Source organism: Tenrec ecaudatus, chromosome 1 (genome assembly GCF_050624435.1).
Source record: "Tenrec ecaudatus isolate mTenEca1 chromosome 1, mTenEca1.hap1, whole genome shotgun sequence".
In the NCBI taxonomy this organism is placed as follows: domain Eukaryota; kingdom Metazoa; phylum Chordata; class Mammalia; order Afrosoricida; family Tenrecidae; genus Tenrec; species Tenrec ecaudatus.
Genome location: NC_134530.1, coordinates 194,005,954 through 194,030,743, shown reverse-complemented (window position 1 = coordinate 194,030,743; position 24,790 = coordinate 194,005,954). Strand labels below are relative to the sequence as shown.

Here is a 24,790-nt window from a genome sequence, read left to right as displayed (position 1 = left end):
GGTGACATTAGAATCTGTGTAGGAGCAGGAAGGAAGGAGAGAGGTGCTGGGGAGACCCGAGCAGGGCAAATCCTAAAACAGCCAACTGAGACAACTTCAGGGGAATTTGGCACAGTGCAGTCCATGGCGGACTTCAAGGGGTTCACAGATCGTTGAGCTTTCTGGGCTCCAGAGCTTCCAAATCTAAATGTCCAAAACCCGTCCCAGGACAAAGTCTCACTGAAAGGAGTCTGCTGGGAGTTGGGTCAGAATTAAGGAAGACAAGGACAGTAGGACCACAAGGGAATAAAATAAAAGTGAGAGGGGAAGCGAATACAAAGTGATCTCAGAAATACCCCAGGGTCCATTTTAAAAGCAACAAACAAAAAATACTTTAGAAAGAATCACAGAAGAGGTAACTATGGATCTATAAAGCTATCCTAAACCATGCTTCTCTTAGAGCTCAAGAACATTCACATCACGCAAAAAGGATCGTGGTTGAATCCCATGCAAGGTAATATAAGGAAAAAGGATAGTACACAATGGGTGTGCTAACAGACAACTAAAGCATGCAAGAAGGCAATGAAAACCACAAAGCACTAAAAATCAACCTAGTATTGTAAAGAATATTAAAGTAAGGGGATAAAATCAAGATAACAGAATTAGAAAAATTCAAATGAGGTAATAGGACTCAGGAAAAACTAGAATTCAAAGAAGTCTTGAAACAAAGAATGAAGTAAAAGAAGCCTGAAAGGGAGGAGCCACAGTGGCAGTGATATGTTGGAGCCACCTGTTAAGTTTTCAGGAATTTTGCAAGCAGGAATTTAAAACAGTTATTACTGAAAAATAAATTTTACAAATTAATCAGTAAATAATTTTCCTAACAATAAAGATGATACTTTAAAAATTTATCACTTTTGAATTATTTTTACTACATCTTATAATGCACACTCTTGGAGTCTAAATGTTTGTTGTTGTGTATGAATACACACGTTACTGTGCATCTCTTCGCAATTCCGCACTCACTGGTGTCCTCTCTGTGCTTTGAGAACTGCTGTCCTGGGAGTCTTTGCTCCACAGAAACCAGCAAATACTATCAATCAGGGCTTGCTTTATTGCATTGCTAGTTATCTAGATTAAAAGTGATGAAGAACAAATTTAATAGTTATATCATGACTCACATAGGAAGTTTAGAAATCATTACTATTCAGTTCAGCGCACAAGCTGCCCACCTCATTGAGGAATAAGCAATATTCAGATATGTATTCATTTGTTTCACACTGTCTTGTTAGCATAATAACGTCATCCAGCATTCATTAAAGAATTGCACTTGTTCATCAGCTGGAACCAGATGCTGGCTATGAAGGTGAGTTTGGCAAAATTCAAGAATCTATTAGTAATATGAAATTTTCCACAAAGAGAATTACATGTTTTTTGTTTATTTTTAATGTGTAAGCATTTATTTTTCAGAGTCATTTTAAATTGATAGAACGCTGCATGAAGTACAGACAGTTCTCACACTCTTGCTTTCCCCACACCATTTCTCTTATGCCTGATACCTTGCATTAGTGTTACACATGTGTTACAGTTGATGAACTGACAATACATTATTGTTAACTAATGGCTGTAATTTACATTAGGGTTTACTCTTTGCGTTGTACAGCCCGATGAGTTTTGGCAAATGAATAAAGTCATGTGTCTAACATTGTACTATCATGTAGAACAGTTTTCACTGCCGCTGTGGTTTTCCCGTTTCCTGGGGGACTTGTAGTTGGATCATACAGTAGAGAGCCCTTTTACACTGGCTTCTTCACTTAGCAGTATGCATTTACTGTTCCTTCATGTCTTTTTGTGTCTTGATACAGTTTTCCATTTTATCACTAAATAATACTCATTATCGAGAAGTGCCACTGTTTGTCCATTCTATTGAAGAATACCCCCGTTGCTTCTAATTTTTGGCAATTGTGAATAAAGCTGCTATAAACATTCATGCAAGCTTTTGTGCAGAGTTTTCACCTCATTTCAGTAGTCACTCTTGTAGGTATTTACTCAAATTCTTAGTTGTTTCTTTGTCTGTCTTGGAGTCAAGACCTTTAAATGTGTACTTTGCAAATATTTTCTAGATTGTGGCTTCTCTTTACAGTATAAAAGTTTTAAAGTTTATTAAAGCTCAACTTAATATCTTCTTTTTATTCAAAGTCATCTCCAAACTAAACCCCCCTAGATCTTCTCCAAGGTTACATCTATTTTTATAGCTCTACTACTTATACTTAAATATATGATTCATTTTTAATTTAACTTTTGTGAAGGTTGTAAGCTCTATATCTAAATTAGTCTTTCTGCATATGGTTGGCCAGTTGTTCCAGCACCATTTATTTGAAAGATTCCTTTTTCCATTGGATTGTCCTCAGTCCTTTTGCAATGATTTTTAAAACACTTTATATACATCTATTTTTGGCTTGTTTATCCTGTTCCAGTGATTTATGTATTTTTTACACCAATACTATACTGTTTTGATAACTTTCACTTTATAGTAACTAAGTGGGTTGTCTTTGTATATTCTTAATGTGGCCTTTGAAGCACACATAAAAAGATATTTTGATGAAGTCCTAGTCTTCTGTTCTGTCTTTCATTGTTTGTGTTGTCATAATCATTGTGTTTTAATGATTATGCACAGACATTCAGCTGTGTGGCTCATAACCAACTGTGGATAGCATTGAGACTAGCAGGAATGCCAGGACACTTCATTGTGCTCCTGCGGAACCTGTACATGGACCAAGCGGCAGTCCTTTGACTAGAACAAAGGATCACTGCATGGTTTAAATCAGGAAAGGTGTGTGTCCGGGCTGTATCCTCTCCCCATGCTCACTCAGTCTGTATGCTGAGCAAATCATCTGAGCCACTGGACTATGTGAAGAAGAATGAGGCATCAGGACTGGAGGAAGGCTTCTTAACAACCTTCATTGTGCAGATGACACCGTCTTGCTTACTGCAGATGAAGACTTGAAGCACTTGTTAATGAAGATCAATGAGTTTAGCCCTTCAATATGGATTGCAATGCAATGTAAAAACAAAATCACAAAAATCCTCAGAACTGTACAAATAGGCAGCATCATGATAAATAGAAAAGATTAAAGTTGTCAAGGATTTAATCTTGCTATGATCCATAATTAATGATTGTGGAAGCAGCAGTCAAGAGCTCAAAAGATATGTTGTATTAGATAAATCTGCACAAGACCTCTCTCAAGTATTAAAGATCAAGGATGTCACTTTGAGTACTAAGGTATGCCTGACACAAGCCATGACATTTACTATTTATTGCCTCATATGCACGTGAAAGTTGGGCACTGAATAAGGAAGACCAAAGAGATACGTTTGAGTGATGGTGCTGGTGATGACTATTGAAAGTTCAGTGGGCTGCCAAAAGAAAAATACAACCAGAATGAATAAATACAGCTAGAATGCTCCGTAGAAGTGAGGATAGTAAGACTGTCTCGCGTGCTTTGGACATGTTATCAGGTGAACCCAATCCCAGGAAAAGACATCATGCTTGGTAAAGTAGATAGGTAGCCAAAAAGAGGAAGGCTCTTGATGAGATGGATTGACACAGTGACTGCGACAATTATTTCAGTCATCAGAACAATTGTGAAGATGATACAGGACAGGATGATGTTTCAAGTTCTGTTGTACATAGATAGTGTCACTTTGAGTCAAAACTGACATTCCGCACCTAATTACACCATCAGCCAAGTTGCAAAGAGTTACTCCTAGGTTTGTTTGGGGTTTTTTAAAAGCTCTTAACATTTAGGTTGATGATCTATTTTTAGTTGGTAAGGAATAGATCTATCTTCTTCACCTTTTGCATGACTTTCTAGCTGTGTCAGCACCATTTGTTGTAGAGATAATGTTTTTCCTCCATTGAATTATCATTATGCCGTTGTTAAAAAGCAACTGGCTTTAAGTGAAAGGATTTATTGCTAAACCCTCAAATCTATTCCATTGATTTATATATTTATCCTTATGCCAGTACCATGCTCTTTTGTTCACTATATATTATAAACACACACATACAGAGCTCAGAGAAACTGTAATAAAAGCTAAGAGAAAATGATAGGAGAAACAGAATTTAATTTTATTTACTTAGAATATACATAATAATGGATTCCTTTTCTCACTTTTTTATAGTAGGTGCCTTTTGCTAGATTAATGATACTTTTATTAGAAATACCAAGTATCATGTGGAGGTTGCCTATATTATTTCTCTAGGATTTGATGATGCTGCCTCTAAAGTAAACCAGGAGTACATATAAACCTTTAGATATAGAATGGCTTTTGAGCGCACGCTTAATTGTAAGCCCTAATTTAAGAAAAGAATTAGTTCTTACATTTTGATCCTATTCCATTCTTGCCCTTATTAAGTGATCACTGAAGATATGGTTACTATAGCAAAGTGTGATGAAATCAGATGGTGCCTGGCTATCAGAAAGAATAAGCCCTGGAGTCTTAAAGATTTGTCTTAAAACAAGCAGCCATTTAACTACAGTGCCTTTTAAGTCCACCTGGAGGAAGCACACCAACCCATGTGATCCAAAGATTGTAAATAATAAAATCCAGGGTCAGAGGAGGAAATTGTATTAGAGCTTAAATTCTGAGCACCCATATGCAGAAGGCTATGTGAAAGTCCAAAATCCATTTGTAGGGTCCCCATATGGATTAAGTCTCCATTGAACTACCTTGGACCTTTGTCCAGCTATGTGAGCAGTTTTGTCCTTAGGGTGCAGTGGAAAATGGATTAGTGCATATATAGTGATCCTAAAATTAAAATCTTACCATTCATGTTCACTTTTAACCTGTTTTTAACTTATTCCAGATTTTACTACTTTCTGCTTTCTTTTGGATTAAAGTTTATTTGTGTTTTATTTTGTTGCTGCTGACGTTTTATTCGGATGGGTGGATACAATATGAAATATTTATATGACATCCAAAAAGACAAAATGAAAAACCTCACTGCCATCAAGTCAATGCTGACTCATAGTGTCCCCCACTCTCGCCAGTCCGAGACTATACCTTGTATGGGAATAGAAAGTTCAGTCTTTCTCCCTCGGAGCTGCTTCTGGTTTTGAGCTGCCAGCTATGTGGATTGTAACCCTTACACCAATCTATGATGGGTTACATCTATAGAGACTAAGTAGATTAATAGAACCTTAGTACAATAACAGGAGAGGTTGGGGGAAATAGAGAGCTAGTAACAACTAGAGGTACGAGAATGAAGAAAATGATCCAAAATTGACTGTGGTGATGATTGCACAACTCTTTAAAATATTTAATTCATTTAATTTATTGTGTCATGTACAAAGTATATGTCAGTAAAACAGTTCAAATATACATAATACATATTATAAAGGCATAGCACTTTTGTGCTATATTTGTAACAATGTGAATGAGCCTGAGGGCGGGGAGAGAATTATTGTAACTGAATAGAATAAACAGTTCAGACTGGCACTAACATCTCAAAATTTGTATTTGAAACTTAGAGATGACTTCTCAATTTTGTTAAATGAAAAATATGTCAGTTTCAAAATGAATTTCTGAGCAAAATCTTTTAAGTTCAGCTGAAATTTTATCTGACATCAATATCTAGAAAATGTAAAACCCTATCCCTCGGGTCGCTGTGAGTCAGAACTGACTTGATGGCAGTGAATTTGAGGGTTTCTTGTTTGTTTAGGATTTTGATAGGAATGGTATCAAGTCTATAGATCAATTTGTAGAGTGATGTCACCTTATTAAAGTTGAGCCCTTTGATCCATGTACCTAGGATACCTTTCCATTGACAGTGAAACCTGTGAGAGCCAAAACAAGGCTGCTTTGTTTTTCTGGGCCTCCCAAATTTTCCATCTTTAACAGGTATTACTCATTTTACCAGAGAAATATTTAAAATTTTCCTTCTCTGACAGGTCTCTTCCAGTACTCATAGGTTTTACTGTTATTTTGATCCTCTTTATGTTTTTAAACAATGTTGTGTGCTTTTTAGGGTGCGTGTTGTGCTTTTGTCAATTTACCCCTTAGTGTTTGCTTTTGGTGTTTCATCTAAGAGCAATTTGCCATTGAGTAGCATAAAAATGTACCTGTTTCTTTAATTCTTTCTTTGACAGTATTATAAATGGGGATGTTTTCTAATTTCATGTTCAGATCCTTTTTTGCTTTTATTGCTATTGGTTACTGTTGAGTTCATTATGACTCACTGTGACTATGTGTGTGCAGATTAGAACTGTTCTATAGGATTATCAAGTAGATAGCCTTTGTGAAGTTGATTGCCAGGCTTCTCTTCCGAGGTGCCTCCGGGTGGGTTTGCATTGCCAACCATTTGACTTGTAGACAAGCAGCTAAGCTTTTAAAATCATCTAGGGGTTGCTGTTTTGGGTGGTGATATTGTTCTCATCGCACCAGTTCCATCTCATAGCTACTCTGTGTACAACAGCACAAAACTCAGCTTGGGCCTGCGCCATCTTCACAATTGATGTCCCATGCCAGCCCATTGTTGCAGCTACCATGTCAGTCCATCGCTTGAGAGTCTTCCTCTTTTTGCTGCCATTCTGATTTACCTAGTATCATACCCTTTCCTCGGACTGGTCTCTGATAACAAGTCCAACGTACATGAGACTTAAGTCTCACCTTCCTTGCTTCTAGGGAGCATTCTAAAATGACTGTACTTCTTCCAAGACAGAATTGTTTGTACTTTTTGCAGTCCTGTGGCTCTTTCCATATTCTTCCCCGGCACCACAGCTCAAATGCATCAAATCTTCTATGGTCTTCCTTATTCACCGTCCTGTTTTAGCAGGCATATGAGGTGACTGAAAATACCCTGGCTTGTGTCAGGTGTCCCTTCGTCCTCAAAGTAACATCCTTGCTCTTCAATATTGTAAAGAGGTCTTGTGCTACAGATTGGCCTAATGTAGTGTATCGTTTGATTTCTTGATTGCTGCTTCCATGAGCATTGATTTTGGATCCTAGCAAGATGAAATCCTTGACAAATTCAATCTTTTCTGTTTATCAAGATGTTACTACCTATTGATCCAGTTGTGAGGATTTTGGTTTTCTTTATATTGAGTTGTAATCCACATTGAAGACTGCATGGATTAGCATCTGTAAAATGGAAAAAGACTGTTTTACTTAATAAAGTCTAAGGCATTCCGTTTTAAACATTTTTTTAATTTGGATGTGTTAAAATTGATGTTCTATTATATTTAAGTTGCTGTATTTTTGCTGACTTAACGTTACAAAAAACTTTTAAAGCATTTTTATATAATACAGTAATATAGCCAGATTATATCATTGTTTTAGATATGAAATTTGATAATATATATAAAGTAGGTAGCTCATGAAAAACAATCCTGTGTACTAGCTTGATTACTCTTTTCCTTAAGATAAAATTAATATGTTAGTGATTTTTTTATCAAGGTAATCAGAAGTTTAGCGCTGTTAGACTCGTGGCTCAGTAATCAATCTCCACCTCATAATTTCTTGTATCCGTATTTAAGGAAGAGTCATGTTTATTATCATGCCAGCTAGTACCTACAGAGTGTGCATTTCATGCTAGATATTGTTCTAATTGTTTTATGTGTATGTTTTAGACCTTTAAAGTAACTGTATGAAATGCTTTATTGCTTAGTGTTAGGTGTCGGCAAGTCCGTCCTTACTCGGAGTGGCTCTGTGTACACCGTAACAAAACACTGCGCAGGTCTGCACCTCCCTCACAGCCATTGCCATGTTCGAGCCCACCGCTGTCAGCACTGTCAATCTTCCCCTTTATTGCTGACCCTCTACCTTAGCACCATAGATTGGTCCCTCTTGTCACATGTGTGTAAGTATATAAAACAAAGATGTCCCATTTTTACTTCAAAGCAGCATTCTGGCTATTCTTCTACCAAGACAGATTTGTATGTCCTTCTGGCAGTCCATGGTATATTTAATATTCTTTTTCAACACAGTAATTCATAGGTACCAATTTTTCAGTTTTCCTTATTCATTGCCCAACTTTCAAATATTTTAAGAGGCGATTGAAAATACCCTGGGTAAAGTGCATGTTAGTCTTCGCATCTTATCTTCACGCTGTAACGAGATCTTTGCAGCCCATTTACCCACTGCAATGCGCCATTTGGTTTCTTTTTGCTCCCCAGGGCGTTGATTATGGACCCAAGTACAATGAAATCCTTGAACACTTCAACTTTTCTATTTAGCCTGATGTTATTGCTACAGCTAAGATTTTACTTTTTAACACTGGACTGTGCTTCATACTGCAGATTGTCATCTTTCATCTTCATCAATAAGTGCTTGAAGTGCTTTCCACTTTCAGTAAGCAAGGTTGTGTCATCTGCATGTGACTGGTTGTTAATGAGCCTTCCTTAATTCTTGTTGCCATGTTCTTCTTTAGTTCTGCTTCTCGGATTATTTGCTTAGCATACTAATTGGATCAGGATGGTGAAAGGATACAACCTTGACACACACCTTTCTTGGTTTTAAATCACACAACATCCCGTGGTTCTGTTGGAACTGTCCCTCTGTGTTTATTTATGTTTCACCTAAGTACAATAAAGTGTTAGGAATTCCCATTCCGCATATTGTTATCTCTTAATCTGTTATGATACAGGTTGTACACTTTCTCTTTGTTGTATTAATGACATATCTGGCAGTAACATTTGCCACAGTGCGAGGCAAAAATAATACTAGCTATGATGGTTAAGGTTATGTGTCAACTTGGCTGGTCCATGATTTGCAGTGGTTTGGCAGTTGTGTAACCATGCAGTTTAACAGATATGTAATGATGTCATCCTCCATTTTTTAAATCTGGTGTCATTTTTCGTATAATGTTGATTTTTGCATGAAAACCTATTGCTGAAACCTAACCATGTTGATAAGTGAGGACTGATTGTGTTGCTCTGTTTATCTTGGTAGATAAAAGAATTAAGACATAAATGATTACTAAATTTCCTAAATTCTGGTATTAAACAAATTAAATAAACCAATAAAACACAGTTTTTAAAAATGTACCACATGAAAGCAAGACTCACTCTTGGGATATATTAGCCATAAAATCTTTGGAATAATTACGACATTTTCACACTGAAAAGAAAATCTCAGTCTCAAGGTTTTCAATCTTGACTGTGAAACTGACTAAAGTAGAATCTGAATAAAATGATAATAATTCAGACAACAACTTATCCTTTCCCCTTTGAGAAAAGGGGCATTTCTGTGTCTCAAATAATAGAGTCTGAGGAATTATAAAAATTGAAAAATTTATCCTTTGCCTGCCAAATTGGAATATATTTCTCTAACTGCTGATGCAGCATAAAGATAAGTTACTGAGTTTGGGGTAGAGAGACATGGAATAAGCTTCTTAAGCTTCTGCGAGAGACATTCCCTTGGGGGTAGGGACCAAGAGGTTGTAACAGCAGACTTTACCCTCTCGGATGCATAAATAAATGTAGAGGTAAAGAATGCGTCTTTGGCAATTTTATGCTGGAAGCAATCTGATAATAGCAGAATTTTAAAGATAGCATAACTAACATCTCAAAGCCTGCTGGGGGGATTTCTAGTACTGGGTTTACCGTACATTATTACTGTGTAATCTTCCCACCACTGGGATGACATTTCCTGATTCCATCTTAAAATGTCCCTAAGGCTTTGGAGGAATGGGTGAGGAGGGAGCCCTTAGTTGTTATTCTGGAGTGCTGTGGGCCTATTCCAACGCATAGCGACCCAGCTGAGCGCTTCACTGTCGATTCACTTCAAAAATCGAGACATATACCCACTGCCATGGAGATCATTTCAACTCATAGTGACCACACAGGACAGAATAGAACTGCCCTGTGGGTTTCTGGAGAAGAAAGCCTCATCTTTTCCCCACAGAGCAGCTAGTGGTTTTTAACCACTGACCTTGTGGTTAGCAGACAACTGCATAATCCACAAAGCCATCACCTGGGCTCCTTAAAACCCCCATTATTTCTTAGCAAAGTAATATTTTGTAATTGATTTAAATTCATATTGCTTCAAATCACGTGTCTTTTTCCACTCCTCATTTCTTTCCCTGCCACAGACATCAGTGAAGAAAGGAAAAGAAGCAAATACAGGGTTTGGAGGACCAGTTGTTAGTTCACTGTATCATGAAGAAATCATCAGGTAATTTTTATCCTCATCATTGATAGTTTGTTGTTGTTAGCTGCCATTAAGTTGACCCTTGACTCGTGTGTGTGTGTGTGTGTGTGTGTGTGTGCGCGTGCGCTGAAACATTCGATTTGAAGTACTTTGGTGAAGCACTTTTTAAACATGAAACTGATTGAGCAGTATCTATAGTAGAATAATACTTGGAAGAAAGGAATTGTTTTAAGTATATAATCTTAAAAATCAGTAAGTATTTGAATCAGTTCCAGATAGTAATCTTTCTTCCTATAAGTAGTGGGCAGGGTAAGATTTTTGTATCGTATCAAACAATCAAAAGTAATAGGTCGTTGTGTTTGTTAATAGTTTTGGGTATTTTTTTTTCAAAGTAGTATTTTTTCTTTTAAAGATTTTCATTATTTAGTCTAGCTACAAATTAAGGGCTTTTTGTTATTTAACAAAGTCTTGCACACTTATAAAACATTTCTTCAGTAATCTTTATGTTTCATCACTGTTTGTAAATCAGAAAAGGATCTTAGGACACAGTTTTCTCAGTCTGGGACTCAGACAAATAAAACTGAAAGCTATCTCTGGCCTGTCACTTCTTTTTATTTATTTATTTACTTGTTTATTTTTGCTGCTGTCACATCTTTTGAGTTATTGGAGCTTGCTCACTCACTTATTAACATAAAACAAGTCTGCTCTAGTTTTCAGGTGAAAAATGGCTCACCAAAATGTATTAAAGGGAAATATATGTCTTCATAGAATTAAGAGGAAATTATGCCAGAAAATTATGTTTGACTTTTGCAGAAAAAAAGTTGGCTGGCATCTTTCACCATATAAAGAAGTAGTGATGTGAACAGGCTACATCTTATGAGGAGCATTATTGCTATCATGCTGTGAATCAGAACTTGAAATATTCCTAGTTTCCACAGTCCTAGCTCAGAATCATGACCACTTAATGCTAGGGAACTTGCCTTGAATATATCTGCATTGAAAGGAGAAGGAGAAGGTGTTGGACTGCTACCCTCCAGGTTGGCAGTTCAAGCCTACCAACCACTTCACAGGAGAAAGAGGAGGCTGGCTGCTTCATAAAGATTTATGGCATGAGAAATGTTCTATACATTTGTTATGAGTCAGAGTCGACTTTGTGGTGGTGGATTTGTTTTTATTGGGATTGAGAAGGCTGATGGAGATTTTGGAGGAGTGAAACCAAAACTCCAAACCCACTGCCATCAAGTTGATTCCAGCTCTTAAAGATGGATACCCTTACGACTGCTGCTGACCCAGAGCACACATTCTCCCATTTCCCTTAGTAGACGTTGAGGACTCTGAGAAGCCCATAGTACTTTTGAGGAAACAGTGTTTGAAAAACATTTTCAGAGTTTAACCCTTCTTTCCCTTAACTTTCATCGATTAAGAAAATGTTTTGAGGTCCTTAATTTTAATGTTCTATTCTTCTAAACCAAACTTAGCTGCTACAAAGTTCATACTGACTTCTAGCTACCCTATAGGATAGTAGAAATGCTCTGTATGTTTTCCAAGACTGTACATCTGATCTGATGCTTGCCTTTTTTCTTTTCAAGCTTTTTGCCTTCTAGCATGCCTTGTAAACTTTACTGAAGGCTAGACATGGTGTATTGGGTTCTAGGAATGGACATAAATCGGATTTTAGTGTGAAGTTTTATGTTAATCTGGGTAGGAAATGGGTTGTGTTTAATGTTTACTATAGCTCTGAAAGCAGCAACTTCTGTTTCCTCTTACTCCCCTGGAGCCGCCATAGTTCGCAGCTGAGTGCTTACCCACCCTACTGCCATCTCTGAGCCTGAACCCCGCTAAAAACTTGCCCTGCCATCCAGTCGACCCCAGCTGTTCAGAGTCCCATTTCTAGGTGGTGGGTTAGTCATTGCCTCCCTGTTGTCCCATAGTACTCTGTGTCTATGTGAATTATAATAACATTTACCACATGTGCCACATTGGATTGTAACGTTTAAGAAGAGCTTATCCTCTGCACTGTACTTTTAGTTGTTCCAGAGCAAGGATCACATTTTATACATCTCTGTATCCGCAAGGCTTCAGAAGTGCCCAGAAGTGAGGAGGCATCCATGGCGGCTTCGCTCAGGGTGCGGTAGTGGAGTGACTGCTGGTTAGGTCGAGTTAGTAGGCTGCTTTCTTCCTCACACAGAGTGGCTGGTGTGGTTTCCTGTGAGTTGCCTAACTTCACCTCTTTTTTTACACAATTAAAAAAAAAAACTATTTCCTTTTGCCAATTGAATCATTAAATTGTGAGAGCTTCTTGCCCCCCCCCCTTTTTAATCAGTAAGCTGAACTTCTAATAATAGCAACCACTTATCTACATGAATAATAGAGAGCTTTATTAGGCTCCCAGACTCTCTAGTATTTTCAAAATGATATGTTGCATACAGTTTATTAACACCCCCCAAAGAAATTTTATTATTTTATGTTTTAAGAAGTCTAAAGGTGGGCCGTTCTAGATTTAATGCAAAGCTCAACCTGCGATAATGTGTTCATTGTTACTCTTTGTTAATATATATGCCATGTAAAATAGCCAATTCTCTTAAATTTTTGTATATTTTCTTATTGTTATCGAGAATATACACCAAAAAGCATGCACCAGTTCAGCAGTTTCTGTGTGTACATTTCATGACGTAGAAACCATTTCTTCAAGCCATGCTCACCCTCCGTTTCTGAGAGGCTTCTGCCTCATAAACGTAAACTCACTGCGCCCGAAAATTTCCATTCAGTCTCCCTAGTTGCTGTTGTCCATTTGATCCCAAATAGGAAATTTCCTAGCTAAGCTAAACTCTTACTTGGTTTTAAGATGATTTCAAGGGATATTTTGGTTTGGGATTAAAAATTATCTCAGGCAGAAGTTTCAAGGACTTATCCACTCTCCGTGACCTCATAAAGTCTGGAGTCCAGGAGAATTTGTCATTTTGCTTTGAAATTTCTTCCTTTTGGTCAGGATTCTTCCATAGACTATTTGATCCAAATTTTCAGTATTGGTAGCTAAACACTATCGAGTCTAGTGGCAAAGGAGGCAGTTGTTCATGGAGGCAGCAAGCCTGCCTGCAGACAATTTCTTTTGAGATGTCTAGTGACATTAGTCACAGCAGCACTACAGAACATGAAGCAAATCAAATGTTCTTCAGTTGATGTAAGAGCAGACATTTGGGTAATTAGAATACTCTAAATAGTGGTAAGCTACATTGGAAGGATTAGCCTTCTTCCTTCATCCTGTACCCATTTCTTAAAAGAAGCTATGCTTGCATTTAAATCATTGTTTAGAATTTTGATCATGAGAAACAAGAGTAAAAAATGGTACAATTAGTGTAGTTTGATTTTATAAAGCAGAAATTTTAATTTGGTTCAACACAAATTTTAAGTATCTGTGATGTTACAAACATTGTGCTGTTCAGCTTCCTCACCTATAAATAGTATGCTTGTAGTTTTAAAATGCTATTTGTTAATTGAGTGAAATATGAGCTTTTGCTTATGCTCTAAATTGATTCATTATGGCCTTATTTCATTAAAGCATCCACATATTAGTCTTCTTATTCTTATCAAGAACAGTGATTAATCACTGGGCTGCTAACTGAAAAGTCAGTAGTTTGACCCCACCCTCCACCCATTCCATGGGAGAAAGATGTGGCAGTCTGCTTCCAGAACGATATAACCCAATACTTTAAGGGAATGCGTCTTACAGGGGACCTCAGGGGACACTGAGTAATTAACATGGTACAGTTCACAAAGACAAAGTTCAACATCTGACTTTGGTGTGGAGTGGCTGAGAGCTTCAAAATGTGTGAGCCGCCATCGAAGGGGCAACCATTGGTTTCTCCCGGTCCAGAGGAAAGAAGAGTAATAAAAATCAAAGATTGCTAAACAGTTAGTCTAGCAGACTAATGGACCATTCAAACATGAGTCTCCATAGCCCTGAGGCCAAAGGAACTACATGGTACCTGGCTACCACCAGCAAGTGCTCTGCAAGGGATCGTCTTAGAGGTCCTATGTAGGGGAGGAGAAACGGCAAACAAAACTCAAAATCAAAAAGAAGACCAAGCTTCCCAGTTAGGTAGAAACTGGTGACTCTAGGTAGAATCCTAGAGACGATGGCCTTAGTCATCCTTCTGGTCTAGAAATAAACTCAAACTCATGACTCAATTTTCAGCTAAGTAATATATAAGGGAAACAACACTAGGGAGGTATGCCCACCTTTGGAGGCTAATCAGCCATTTGAGATCAAAAGAGTGGCATTGCCCCAAGGACAGAGTTCAGAAGAATGCGGAAAGGAGGAGGAATGGACACAGAAACATGGAAGTGATAGGAGATAAATTGTGGGGACTGTAATCAGTGAGATCAAACAAGAAATGTGTAAGAATTGTTTAATGCAAAACTGATTATCTGCTTCATAACCTTCACCCAATTCACAATAAAAACTTTAAAAAAATATTACAGCCTTGAAAAACCCCATGGGGCAATTAATTATACTCGGTCCAGTAGAGGCACTATGAGTCAAAACTGACTTGATGCCAATGGATTTTATTCTTTTGATAGGAAGTTTTGTGTTCTAGAGTATATGGTTTAGACATGAAGCCTGAATACGAGAAGACTACTGCACATGCCTTTTAAACTCTAGTACAAGTCAGTAGTGCCGTCATTCCTGAGAATAGGATGAACGAACATTATAGCAACTCACCAGGAGAATTTATTACATATGGACGTAACTCCATTGTAACAAACTAGGCCAAGGTCAAAGTCTTTGCAGACTGAACTAGAGCATTCGAGTGAAGGACCGGATGTGGCTGTAGTCCTTGTTTCTGAAATATAAGAATGCAGTTGCAGCAACAAAAACAAATCATTTCTTGAATTTCAGTTAAAATTTTACCTATATTTTGGTAAAATTTAGTGTTGAGGGTTTGGTTATACTAAAAGAATTAAACTTGCTTTAATTGAGTGCAATTCGTTTCTTGGCAGAATGTTGATTGGCTAAGTTAAAAGCTGACTTAAGTTGTAGAGTGCTTTGAAATATCGATTGATAAACTTGAGTGTAGAGTCATTGTAAGTCTGTTATAGAGTCTTTATTTTGAGGGTCTGTTTTGAATTCTTTTATATTCAGTTTTTTTAAAGCCATTTGATTAAAGTGGGACTATTGTGGTGGCGGCTTTCTTGACTAATGTGTATTGTAGGTGATATATTAAAGGCCCAGCCTTGGTTTTGGTTTACTCTAGATATTCTTGGAGCCAAAGATTCCTGAAACCAATTCTTGGTTTTCTTCCTGCTTGTTTTGTTTCCATTCTGTCAGACAGAGTGACAATTTCATGTCATGATACCAGTTTCACATGGAGAAGCTAGTTACCTTGCTATAAGATAAGCTCACCGCCATCAAGTTGGTGCTGACTCACAGCCATCCTAAAGGACAGAGTAGAACTACCACTTTGGGTTCCTAAGACATTGTATCTTTTTGTGAGCAGTCAGGCTTAAGTTTCTCCTGAGGAGTAACTGATGGATTTGAATTGCTGACCTTTTGGCAGCTCGGTGTGTAGCCCATTATACCACCAAGGCTGCTGTAAGTCAATTCCAACTTAGCAACCATATAGGACAAAGTAGAACTGCTCCTTGGGGGTTGAGACTATAGATCTTTACAGGAGCAGGTAACCTCACTTTTCTCCCACAGAGCGGTTGGTGGCTTTGAATAATGCACCTAAGATGGGCAGCCTAACACTTAACCCATTGTACAACCAGAATATCTTAGAGAGGATACAGTGTGAGACTAAGGGAGTACACAAGCCATGGAATGAAATGTATCATCCACCACATACTGCCTTAGTGATCTTGGACACGTCACTAATCTGTAAAATGGGAATAAATTAGGGAACCTTCCTCATCTGATCCTTAAATAGATTACATGCAATGTATATACATACACACTTATCTTCAAACAATATCTGGCACAGAACAAGTTACTATATAACATAACATTTATTAATATGCTTACTCCCCATAGGGATTTCCCCCAGCGCAAAGGGCTGATATCAGCAGTTAAAATAACTTATCAGTCTTGTAAGAATTAGGTACACGTGGTTTCTTTAGCAAGAAAAAAGAGAGAGAGCCAGTGCTATTTGGTCTGCGCTTGGAGTGGTAGAAAGAAGCGAATACGCATTTTGTCACTCTACTGCAGAGGGGCAGAGAAAGCACTGGTAATTAGCATCGAGCTTTGCCAAAGACTCAAGTGATACTGCACTGTGCACATTTGACAAGAAATCACTTACTTGGAAGGTTTGGGTCTAGAAGTTTGGCATAGAAATAGAGAAATTAAGACAAGAATTTAAAATACAATAAATGGAGAGTGTACAGTATCCACCCCTACCCTGCAATAAGGTTTGATCAGCTCTGTTATGTTTTGTTGTTTGATGCCATGTAATCTATCAGAATTTTATTAATCCCACTTACACAGGCAGCCATCTGGACCTTCTCTAAGTAAGACCAGACTAGTATACAACTAAAATGATTGATGGGTTCTAGAATTGATTAGTTGTTCTGTGAGACAAATGAACTGTTTTGGCAGAAAATACCAGAGGTCGCTGCTTGTGGTCAGGCACCAAGTCTATATAGAATTTTAAAGAGATACTTCCATCATTGACTTATAAAGTTTCCATTTTTAAACAATAATGGAATTTTAAAATATTTTTAAAATATTTCTTCATTGGCTGGTCTTTATTCCTGATTATAAAATGTTTTCTTAAAACAACTAGAATGAAAGTGATTGCTTTATGCCTTACTATTGCATTCTTGATGAAAACATGAGCTGGAATGCAAAGAGTATAAAAGCCTTTTACTCACATAAATTGAACTCCAAAATGTTCCTGCAGGGCATGTGATGAGGGAAGCTGTAACATTTGTGTCTTTATTAAAACAGTTTAAATAATAAGATGGTATACCACTTAGGTATTTATTCATGACTTAACACTGTTAGATAAGAACCTGTTTTCAACAGGTTTTTGTTTTTGTTTGTTTTGTTCTTAGGATTCTGAAGCTTCAGGAGTAGGTGATATACACATTTTTATGTTTAAAGCTTGGATATTTTGATTTTTATGCCTTGACCAGGCAAAGTCCTTTGGGGACACCACTGTCCCATTAACATCACTGTCCTTAGCACCAACAAGATTAACCTGCTTCCCTTCCATCTGTCTGGCTAGTGGTAGTAGAATCCTTCCTAATTCCACGGTGTTGCCTCTGATCAACGTTGTGTTAACACTTTGGTGAAAGGTGATGAATTGGACGACATATGTCTTGTTGCATTCTGGTTATTCTTTGAGGTGTACACAAGTGTGTCTAGGCAAGTGGGCAACTCCCCCTGGAGAATCTGACTGCTCAGAATGAACTTGAGTTATGGATTTATTCAGCCTGTAAAACCTCAGCTGGTATAAATAATTGAGAAAGCAAAGGTTTGTCTGTGATGCGTGCCTCAGGGACTCATGGCGCCCTTCCTCGCTCTACCTCCCTTTCTTATGAAAATGATCCCAGTTGCACTCCTAGATAATAACACACCAAGCAATTAAAAGCCATGGGTGGCTGGAGAGCGGAGAAAAGGTTTAGTTAATGAGCTTTTCCTCTTCCAGTGCCCAGGAGAGCCTCAGGAATGACAAGGCGATTAAAGCGAAGAGATAATTATAGATTATGTGAAAATGGGTCTCTTGGGACAAGCGGGTCTTGACATAAACAGTAACTGTTGTAAGAGTCTCCTGGCTCCCATATTCACCCTTTTCTAATGTGCTTCATTTAGCTTCTATGTGCTTGGTGTCATGATGCCAACCAAGCATATAGGCAAACCCACCTGTTTGCAGATCAACAGCACTCTCACGACAAGGGGCCATTCATCTGGAAAGCCATGCCCCTCCTCTCATCCCTGCCTTTTCTTTCTTTAGCCTCCCTATCTTTTTCCTGGCTTCATGCTCACTCTGAGCTACCCCTTCGCCCAAGGTTTTCCTGTTTTTCTTTCAGTGCCTGTGAAATGCTAGGCACTTTGATTTAGTTATAAAATGATGTGGTTTGTATAGCTGTGGATATACTATCTTTGACAAAGCAGCATATGAACTACAAATAATATAAATAAATGCTTCTGTTAAAAATGCTTTATAGGTTTATTTAAAGCAGTAGTGCTCAACCTTTTTAATGCTGAGACCCTTTAAAACAGTTCTTCATGTTGTGGTGACCACCCAACTATAAAATTATTTTTGTTGCTACTTCATAAGTGTAATTTTGCTACTGTTAAGAATCGAGCCACCCCTGTGAAAGGGTCATTTGACCCCTAAAGGGGTCAAATGACCCACAGGTTGAGAACCCCTGATTTAAAGGAAAAAGATATTTTAGAAGTTTAGCAAAGACATCAGTATAATAGGCAGCTGTCTTCTCATTTAATGGTTACCAACCATTCTTTCAACATTGAGTGCCAAGCAAATTTGGTTTCATTGCATTGCCTTATATTTATGAGAAATTGCTGATTATGTTATATCTGTTAATAAATGTGTGTCTTTCTTACAAATAATCACACTTCAATAAATTTAAGCCAAGTAAAGTTTTAGAAATAAAATTATATATATAATATACAAAATATATAATATAAATGTAATTTATGTAATATATATTTTTAAAAACTCATTGCCATTGAGTTGATTCCGGGTCATAGTGCTTTGTGTGTGTGTGTGTGTGTGTGTGTGTGTGTGTGTGTGTGTGTGTGTGTGTGTGAGATAAATATCTTTTACAGTATTTTATGTAAAAAATGTTGTTCTTAGATATATATGTCAAACAGGAGTGCTCTATCCCTCATCCCTTAATGTATCAGCAATTCTGTGTGTTCATGTTCTGAAGCAATTTAAATGCATCCCCTTTTCATTATTGCCATTACCGGGCCTTTGCCATTCCTATTGCTACGCTAAACCACCATCCTCTCTTGGCCTGGATACTACATTGGTTGTAGAACTAGATTCCTCACTTCCTTTACGGTCTCCTTCCCAGATTTATAACTCAAATCTCATTTTATCATTCCCTTGCTTTAAAACCCTTTAATGATTTCCTAGAATACTAAGGATAAAATTTTAAAATCTTTCACATGTATTCATCTAATTCTAGTCTCCACCCCCTGTTCATTGTTCCACAGTCACATGGACTTATTTTTATTTCCTGGAAGGTGTAGTTAATATTTGTTAGATTCATTGATTGACAGTGTTTTGTAAGATTATGAGAAATGACTATTAGCAGCCTGGTGCAGCTGAGGAACAAAGACAAGACTGGATGAAAGTAGAAGGGAAAGCTTTACTTTGGTCAAACTAGGAGCCAGCCAGGATAGTCACCCACAGCAAGTTCCTCAAAAAGGGGGGTTTACGGTTTTATATGTATTCATCAGGAAGTAAATTGAGAGGATTATGAATATGTAACAGATTTCCCAGGGATGGTCATGAATATGCATTAGAGCTGGGCTATGATTCTTAGCCAGGAAATGGCTTCTCAGATCCTTCGCTTCTTAATGTCTGAGTTGGTCCGGTCACATCTCTCAGGCGACTATTTGTTCTTTGACCAAAGTTCTTTTGTTTCAGGGTCAACTATAGTTCTTTTTGTGAGTGTTTGGTAGGCCAGATCTGGTTATAACCAGGGCATACTTGTTATAGGAGATACTTTCTCAAGAGGAAAGGGCTCAGAAGAGACAGGTTATTAGGAAGGAAGGGACAGGTTAATGGTGGGCAATACATGATAGGGTTTGATGTGATGTGATAGATACATCAGCTAACCTTTTATGGCAACTCTCATAGCCTAAGGGTAGGTGTAAGCTATGGAATTTACAGTGTTACAGGTTGGGGAGTGGCCTCATGACCCTCACTTATTTAGCATATGCTAAATTCTTAATTAAATACTTATGTCAACTAACATTTATGGATGACTTTTTATATACTACTACTTGTACCAAGTGCGTTATGTGGATTGCATCACTTACTCTTCAGAATGACCCTCTGAGGCGGGGATGCTGTTCACATCCCTATTGCATAGATAAGGAAACAGACTTAGAGAAGCTAGGCTACTTGCCCAAGGCCACATAGCGAGTAGGTTAGTTACTGCTCCGTACTGACTCAGGAGATGTTTGAGGGATCATTGATCGCAATGTCTGTTTTGATTTTTTTAATTAAATCTTTTTCAATTTTGTATTTTTTAAAATGCCCTTCAATGGTAAAATTAGAGGCTATATATGGTCTTTCAATTTATCAATACACTGATGATGATGTTTCCTTTGGATTAATTGTTTTTATGGATTTTAAATTTACCTTAATGACTGAGACTATAACTCAGGCTCTGTAGAGACTGATAGTAAAAGCATTCTATAGATTTTTTCAGCGGCAGCCACTGATTTTGTAGGGATTGAACCGAATTGGACATTTTTCTTATAGGCATTTAAAATACCAGATTTTTCAATCAACTTTGTAAAGAATGTTGTGAAAGAAATGAAATGTATTTTAAGGAACTAGTGTCTATCAATCATGGTTTGATAACTAACAGTATAACTAATATGCAAAAAGTATCTGTGGCATTTTTATGTATCTATTTTTGGTCAAGTCTTGCTTGAAAGCATATGAGAAAAAATGGTTTCATTTGAAGGGATCCTTATCGATCTAAATTACATTGCGAATGGGCTCTTTATTTGAAGAATTAGAATATTTTGGTCCTAGTAATAAGCCCATTACTGATATAACTAAGTCTGAAAATAATTATGACGTGGTAGAAGAAGTTGCCATTACCATGTAATAGTAAGGGAAGACCTAACTGGTTATGCCCTATAACTATCTGATTATGAATACAGTACCACTATATGATGGAGGGTTAAGATTCATTATCTGTTCATTTCTTCCCTCATTCACTAGTCCATTTGCCACTCTATTTGGAACTATCTTATTAATCACCAATTCATCAAGACACCATTGGTTTTAAGTGTACTATTATTTAAATATCATTAAGAAAGAAAAAATTCCATCAACTACTTTTAAGGTGCTGTAGATAATAAGATCTATCCAAGATGCTAACATGTGAGAGAAAAGATGTCTTAGAATCAATGAAATATGATAAGTTAGTAAAGTCTATAAATGCCCATTTGTCAACTGAGACTTCAAAATAGCAGCAAGCAAACAATAAAAACTTCACAAAATATTTTGAGCTGAATGCTAGGGTTCTTGAGCATAGTTACTCATCAAGGAACGGTGTGCCTCCTTCAAGACTTATGACCAAGGTAGGTCAGAAGGCAGGTGCTTTCTGTAAGGTGTTACCTGAGGTTCTTAGTGTAGACTTCTGTTCGCGGTCTTGAGTAAGACTGAAACTCCAAATTCCAGAGTATTTTAGGTGAAAGTAGCATCAAAAGTATAATTAGATATTCTTTAAATATAGGGATTTTTTTTAAATGTGTTAAATTTGAAAGCCATGACAACTATAGAATCCTTGAGTTAGGAGTTGACTAAAAGGCCATATAGACAGTCAGTTCCTAATCAGCTGTATTAAAGGGATTTGGGGTAATAGGTACATTTTTTTCCCGGGAAAAAAGGAGCTATGGGTAAAATTAAAATATGCTTATGTAATTTTTTATATATGTAAGTTAAAGCATCTTTTTATTTTTAAATTCAGAGGCAGTATCTCAATAATTTCTGTATAGACATTTTTATCACACAACTTCTAAAATATTGATGATTTAGTTAAAGCATTTAGTAAGATTATATAATATATAAAAAGAAAAATCAACATTAGGTTTTGTATTTTTATTTAGCATACCCTATAGAATGTTAAAAGTTAGAGTCAAATGAGATTATTAAGGTGGCAAAAATATTTTCTGTTAGAATCAAGTTTTGTTTTGTTTTTTAACATATTTGTACAGAATAGCAATACTTTACTTTTTGGATCAATAACTTCTGACCATACATCCAACAAAGAAAATAGGAGCATAAATTCCCACCAAAAAAAATAACATTAATTAACAGTAATAATGAACTGTGAAAGATAACATGCAAGCACTAGTCTTATAAAAAGTAGCTTGTCAACAGCTTCACAGAATGACTTGGCTGAGCAGTTCAAGTTCTATTCCTTACCCTCATAGGTCTCGCACAGATACTGAAAAATGACCCACAGATAAGCTGACCCTTGGAGACAAAATAGCAAAAATAAAATTCATCTCAAACTAAGGTATTTATTTAGAATATCTATGTTGTGATCCAAATGCTTAGGAACCTTGGGTCCTCCTTTTACAGGTATGGGGGAGCCCAGAAAAATGAATAGTCAGATGACCATTTACAAACAGGAAAATAAGACTAGGGACAGTGGGAAGGGCTCTTTGCCTGAGACTCTAATGAGTCAGTGGCCCCAGCAGAGCAATAGAAGAAAAAGAGACTGAGCATTCCCAAAGAATGTATTCAAGAGAAATTAGGAAATACTTTTCAAGAAATAAAATGAGTATGCATTTCAGAATTTGTTGGTGTGCTTATGAGCAGCCATCTAAAGCTCTTTTTCTGTCTGGAACAAAAGAGAGTGACAGAAACTAAAGTTTCAAAGAAGAAACTAGTCCACAGAGCTAATCACGCACACAACTACAATCTCTGCTAGCCTGAGACCAGAAAAACTGGGGGTGCCCAGCTACCTCCAGCCACTGTTCTGATCGTTTGAAGGTCCTGGATGGGAGGGGAAAAATCATAGCTAGCTAGTTAAAGGAAGTAAATAATCAGACTTTCTGTTTTGATAGAGACTGGAGGTACCCCAAAGCTCGTTGCCTTAAGATAGCCTTTTTCTTTGGGACTGAAGCCACTCGCACAGGTCTCCCTGCTGGAACCATCAAGGGGGCTGCAAAAGCAGGTGCTGACGCTTTATCCTGGATTGTGGGTATAAGACAAATGTCTTTCATTGCCGAAGGGGCGCTGGGTAATTTTTTTTTTCTGAAAAGGGAATAATCGGCCAAGTGGAACCCTCTGCCTTAAACTATCAACTCTACAAGACCAAACAGTCGATATTTACACAAAATTTTAAAATTAGGAGGCAAGGAAGGGCAGGAAAGCTAAATAAATGGAAACAGCAAATAGAGGGAAATCATGAGAATACTGACGTTGCATAAATTTGTCATGGAACACTATAAAAGCTGTGACATGGACACATAATTTGCTGTATAAATGTTCTCCTAAAACACAATAAAATATAGATTTTTTTTAATTGTAGGATACACTTAGGTAGTACAAATGGTTTGTACTCCATCGCTAACTTGTAAGGTTGATGGTTTGAATCTACCCAGCAGGACTACAGAAGGAAAGGCCTGCAATCACTTCATTGAGTTTGCCAAAACAGTTCTCTGGAGCAGTTCTGTTCTGTAGCACATGGGGTTGCCACATGTTGGAGTCTACTCAGTAACACTGGGATTTATTTGATATCTTCCCCTTTGAGGAGGAGCCCTGGACCACTAGGTGACATCACGATGAGTAGAGAAAAGGTTGATGTTGCCAAGGGTTTTGTCTTACTTGGATCCACAATCAAAGTTCATGGAGCAGCAGTCAGGAGATCCAAAGGTCTTCGCATCTGTAAATAACCCTTGTGTAGTATTGTATCACCAGTAATCTAAAGCCCAAAGATCATCTCTTTTTAAAATTTAATGTTGAGAATGCAAGGGGGTACCCCCCAAAAAACAGAATTTTTTTTTCAAAGTTATATATTTAATTTTTTTTACAAAACAACCTTATCACCTTCAAAGTACTCTTTGAAGTATTACACTTAATACATTTGTCAAATCTATGATTCCATTTTTAGAAACATTTTTTCAAATACATCTGTTTAGATGGCTGACTGCACCTCCCTCGTTTGTTTTTTTTTTCACTTCTTCTATGTTGTCAAATCACTGTCCTTTCATGTCCCTCTGTATTCCCAGAAATAAAAAAGAAGTCACAGGGAGCAAGGTCAGGTGAGTAGGGGCAAGAGAGGCATGCTGGGTTTTTTTGCCAAAAACTGGTGCACTGAGATAGCTGTATGAGCTGGTGCATTGTTGTAGCAAAACCAGTCCCCTGTCTGCCACAAATCAGGCTTTTTTGTTGCACACTGTTACGCTATCTTTTCAGAACCTCTAAATAGAAAGTTTGAATAACAGTCTGACCTGGTGGAATGAACTCCACTAACACTATCCCCTTCACATCAGAAAAACAAATGAGCATCATCTTGATCTTTGATTTCACTTAAGTTTTGGGGAGTGAGGTGAAGATAGCATCTTCCACTGACTTGATTGATGTTTGGTTTGGGGGTTGTAAGTATAAACCCATGTCATCACCAGTAATGACCTTGGAAAAAATACAAAATAACAGTTGATCCAAGTATTAGCCTTTATTCCGCCACTGATAAGAATGGTGCCATTTGGCAGACTATTTCATTTCTCCTTACCAATTTCCTTAAAGAGCCCTGGTCGTGTACTGGTTATCTATTGGGCTGCAATCCACGTGGTCCATAGTTTGAAACCATGAGCCGCTCTAGGGAGAAAGTTTGGGCTTTCTACTCCCATAAACAGTTACAGTCCTGGAAATCCAAAGGGGGGTTACTATGAGTCTACATCAACTCGATGGCAGTGAGCTTGGTTTTAGTT

General features: G+C 37.4%; 1 protein-coding gene across 2 annotated transcripts in view; it reads left to right on the top strand.

The window, feature by feature from the left end:
* Positions 1-24,790, top strand: part of ACBD6 (acyl-CoA binding domain containing 6) — a 180,061-nt gene that overhangs the window by 42,210 nt on the left and 113,061 nt on the right. For both annotated transcript variants that reach the window (XM_075528046.1, XM_075528052.1), the window contains exon 4: positions 10,073-10,155. In XM_075528046.1, coding sequence (XP_075384161.1) covers positions 10,073-10,155 — 83 coding nt within the window. The remainder of the gene's footprint in view (positions 1-10,072; positions 10,156-24,790) is intronic.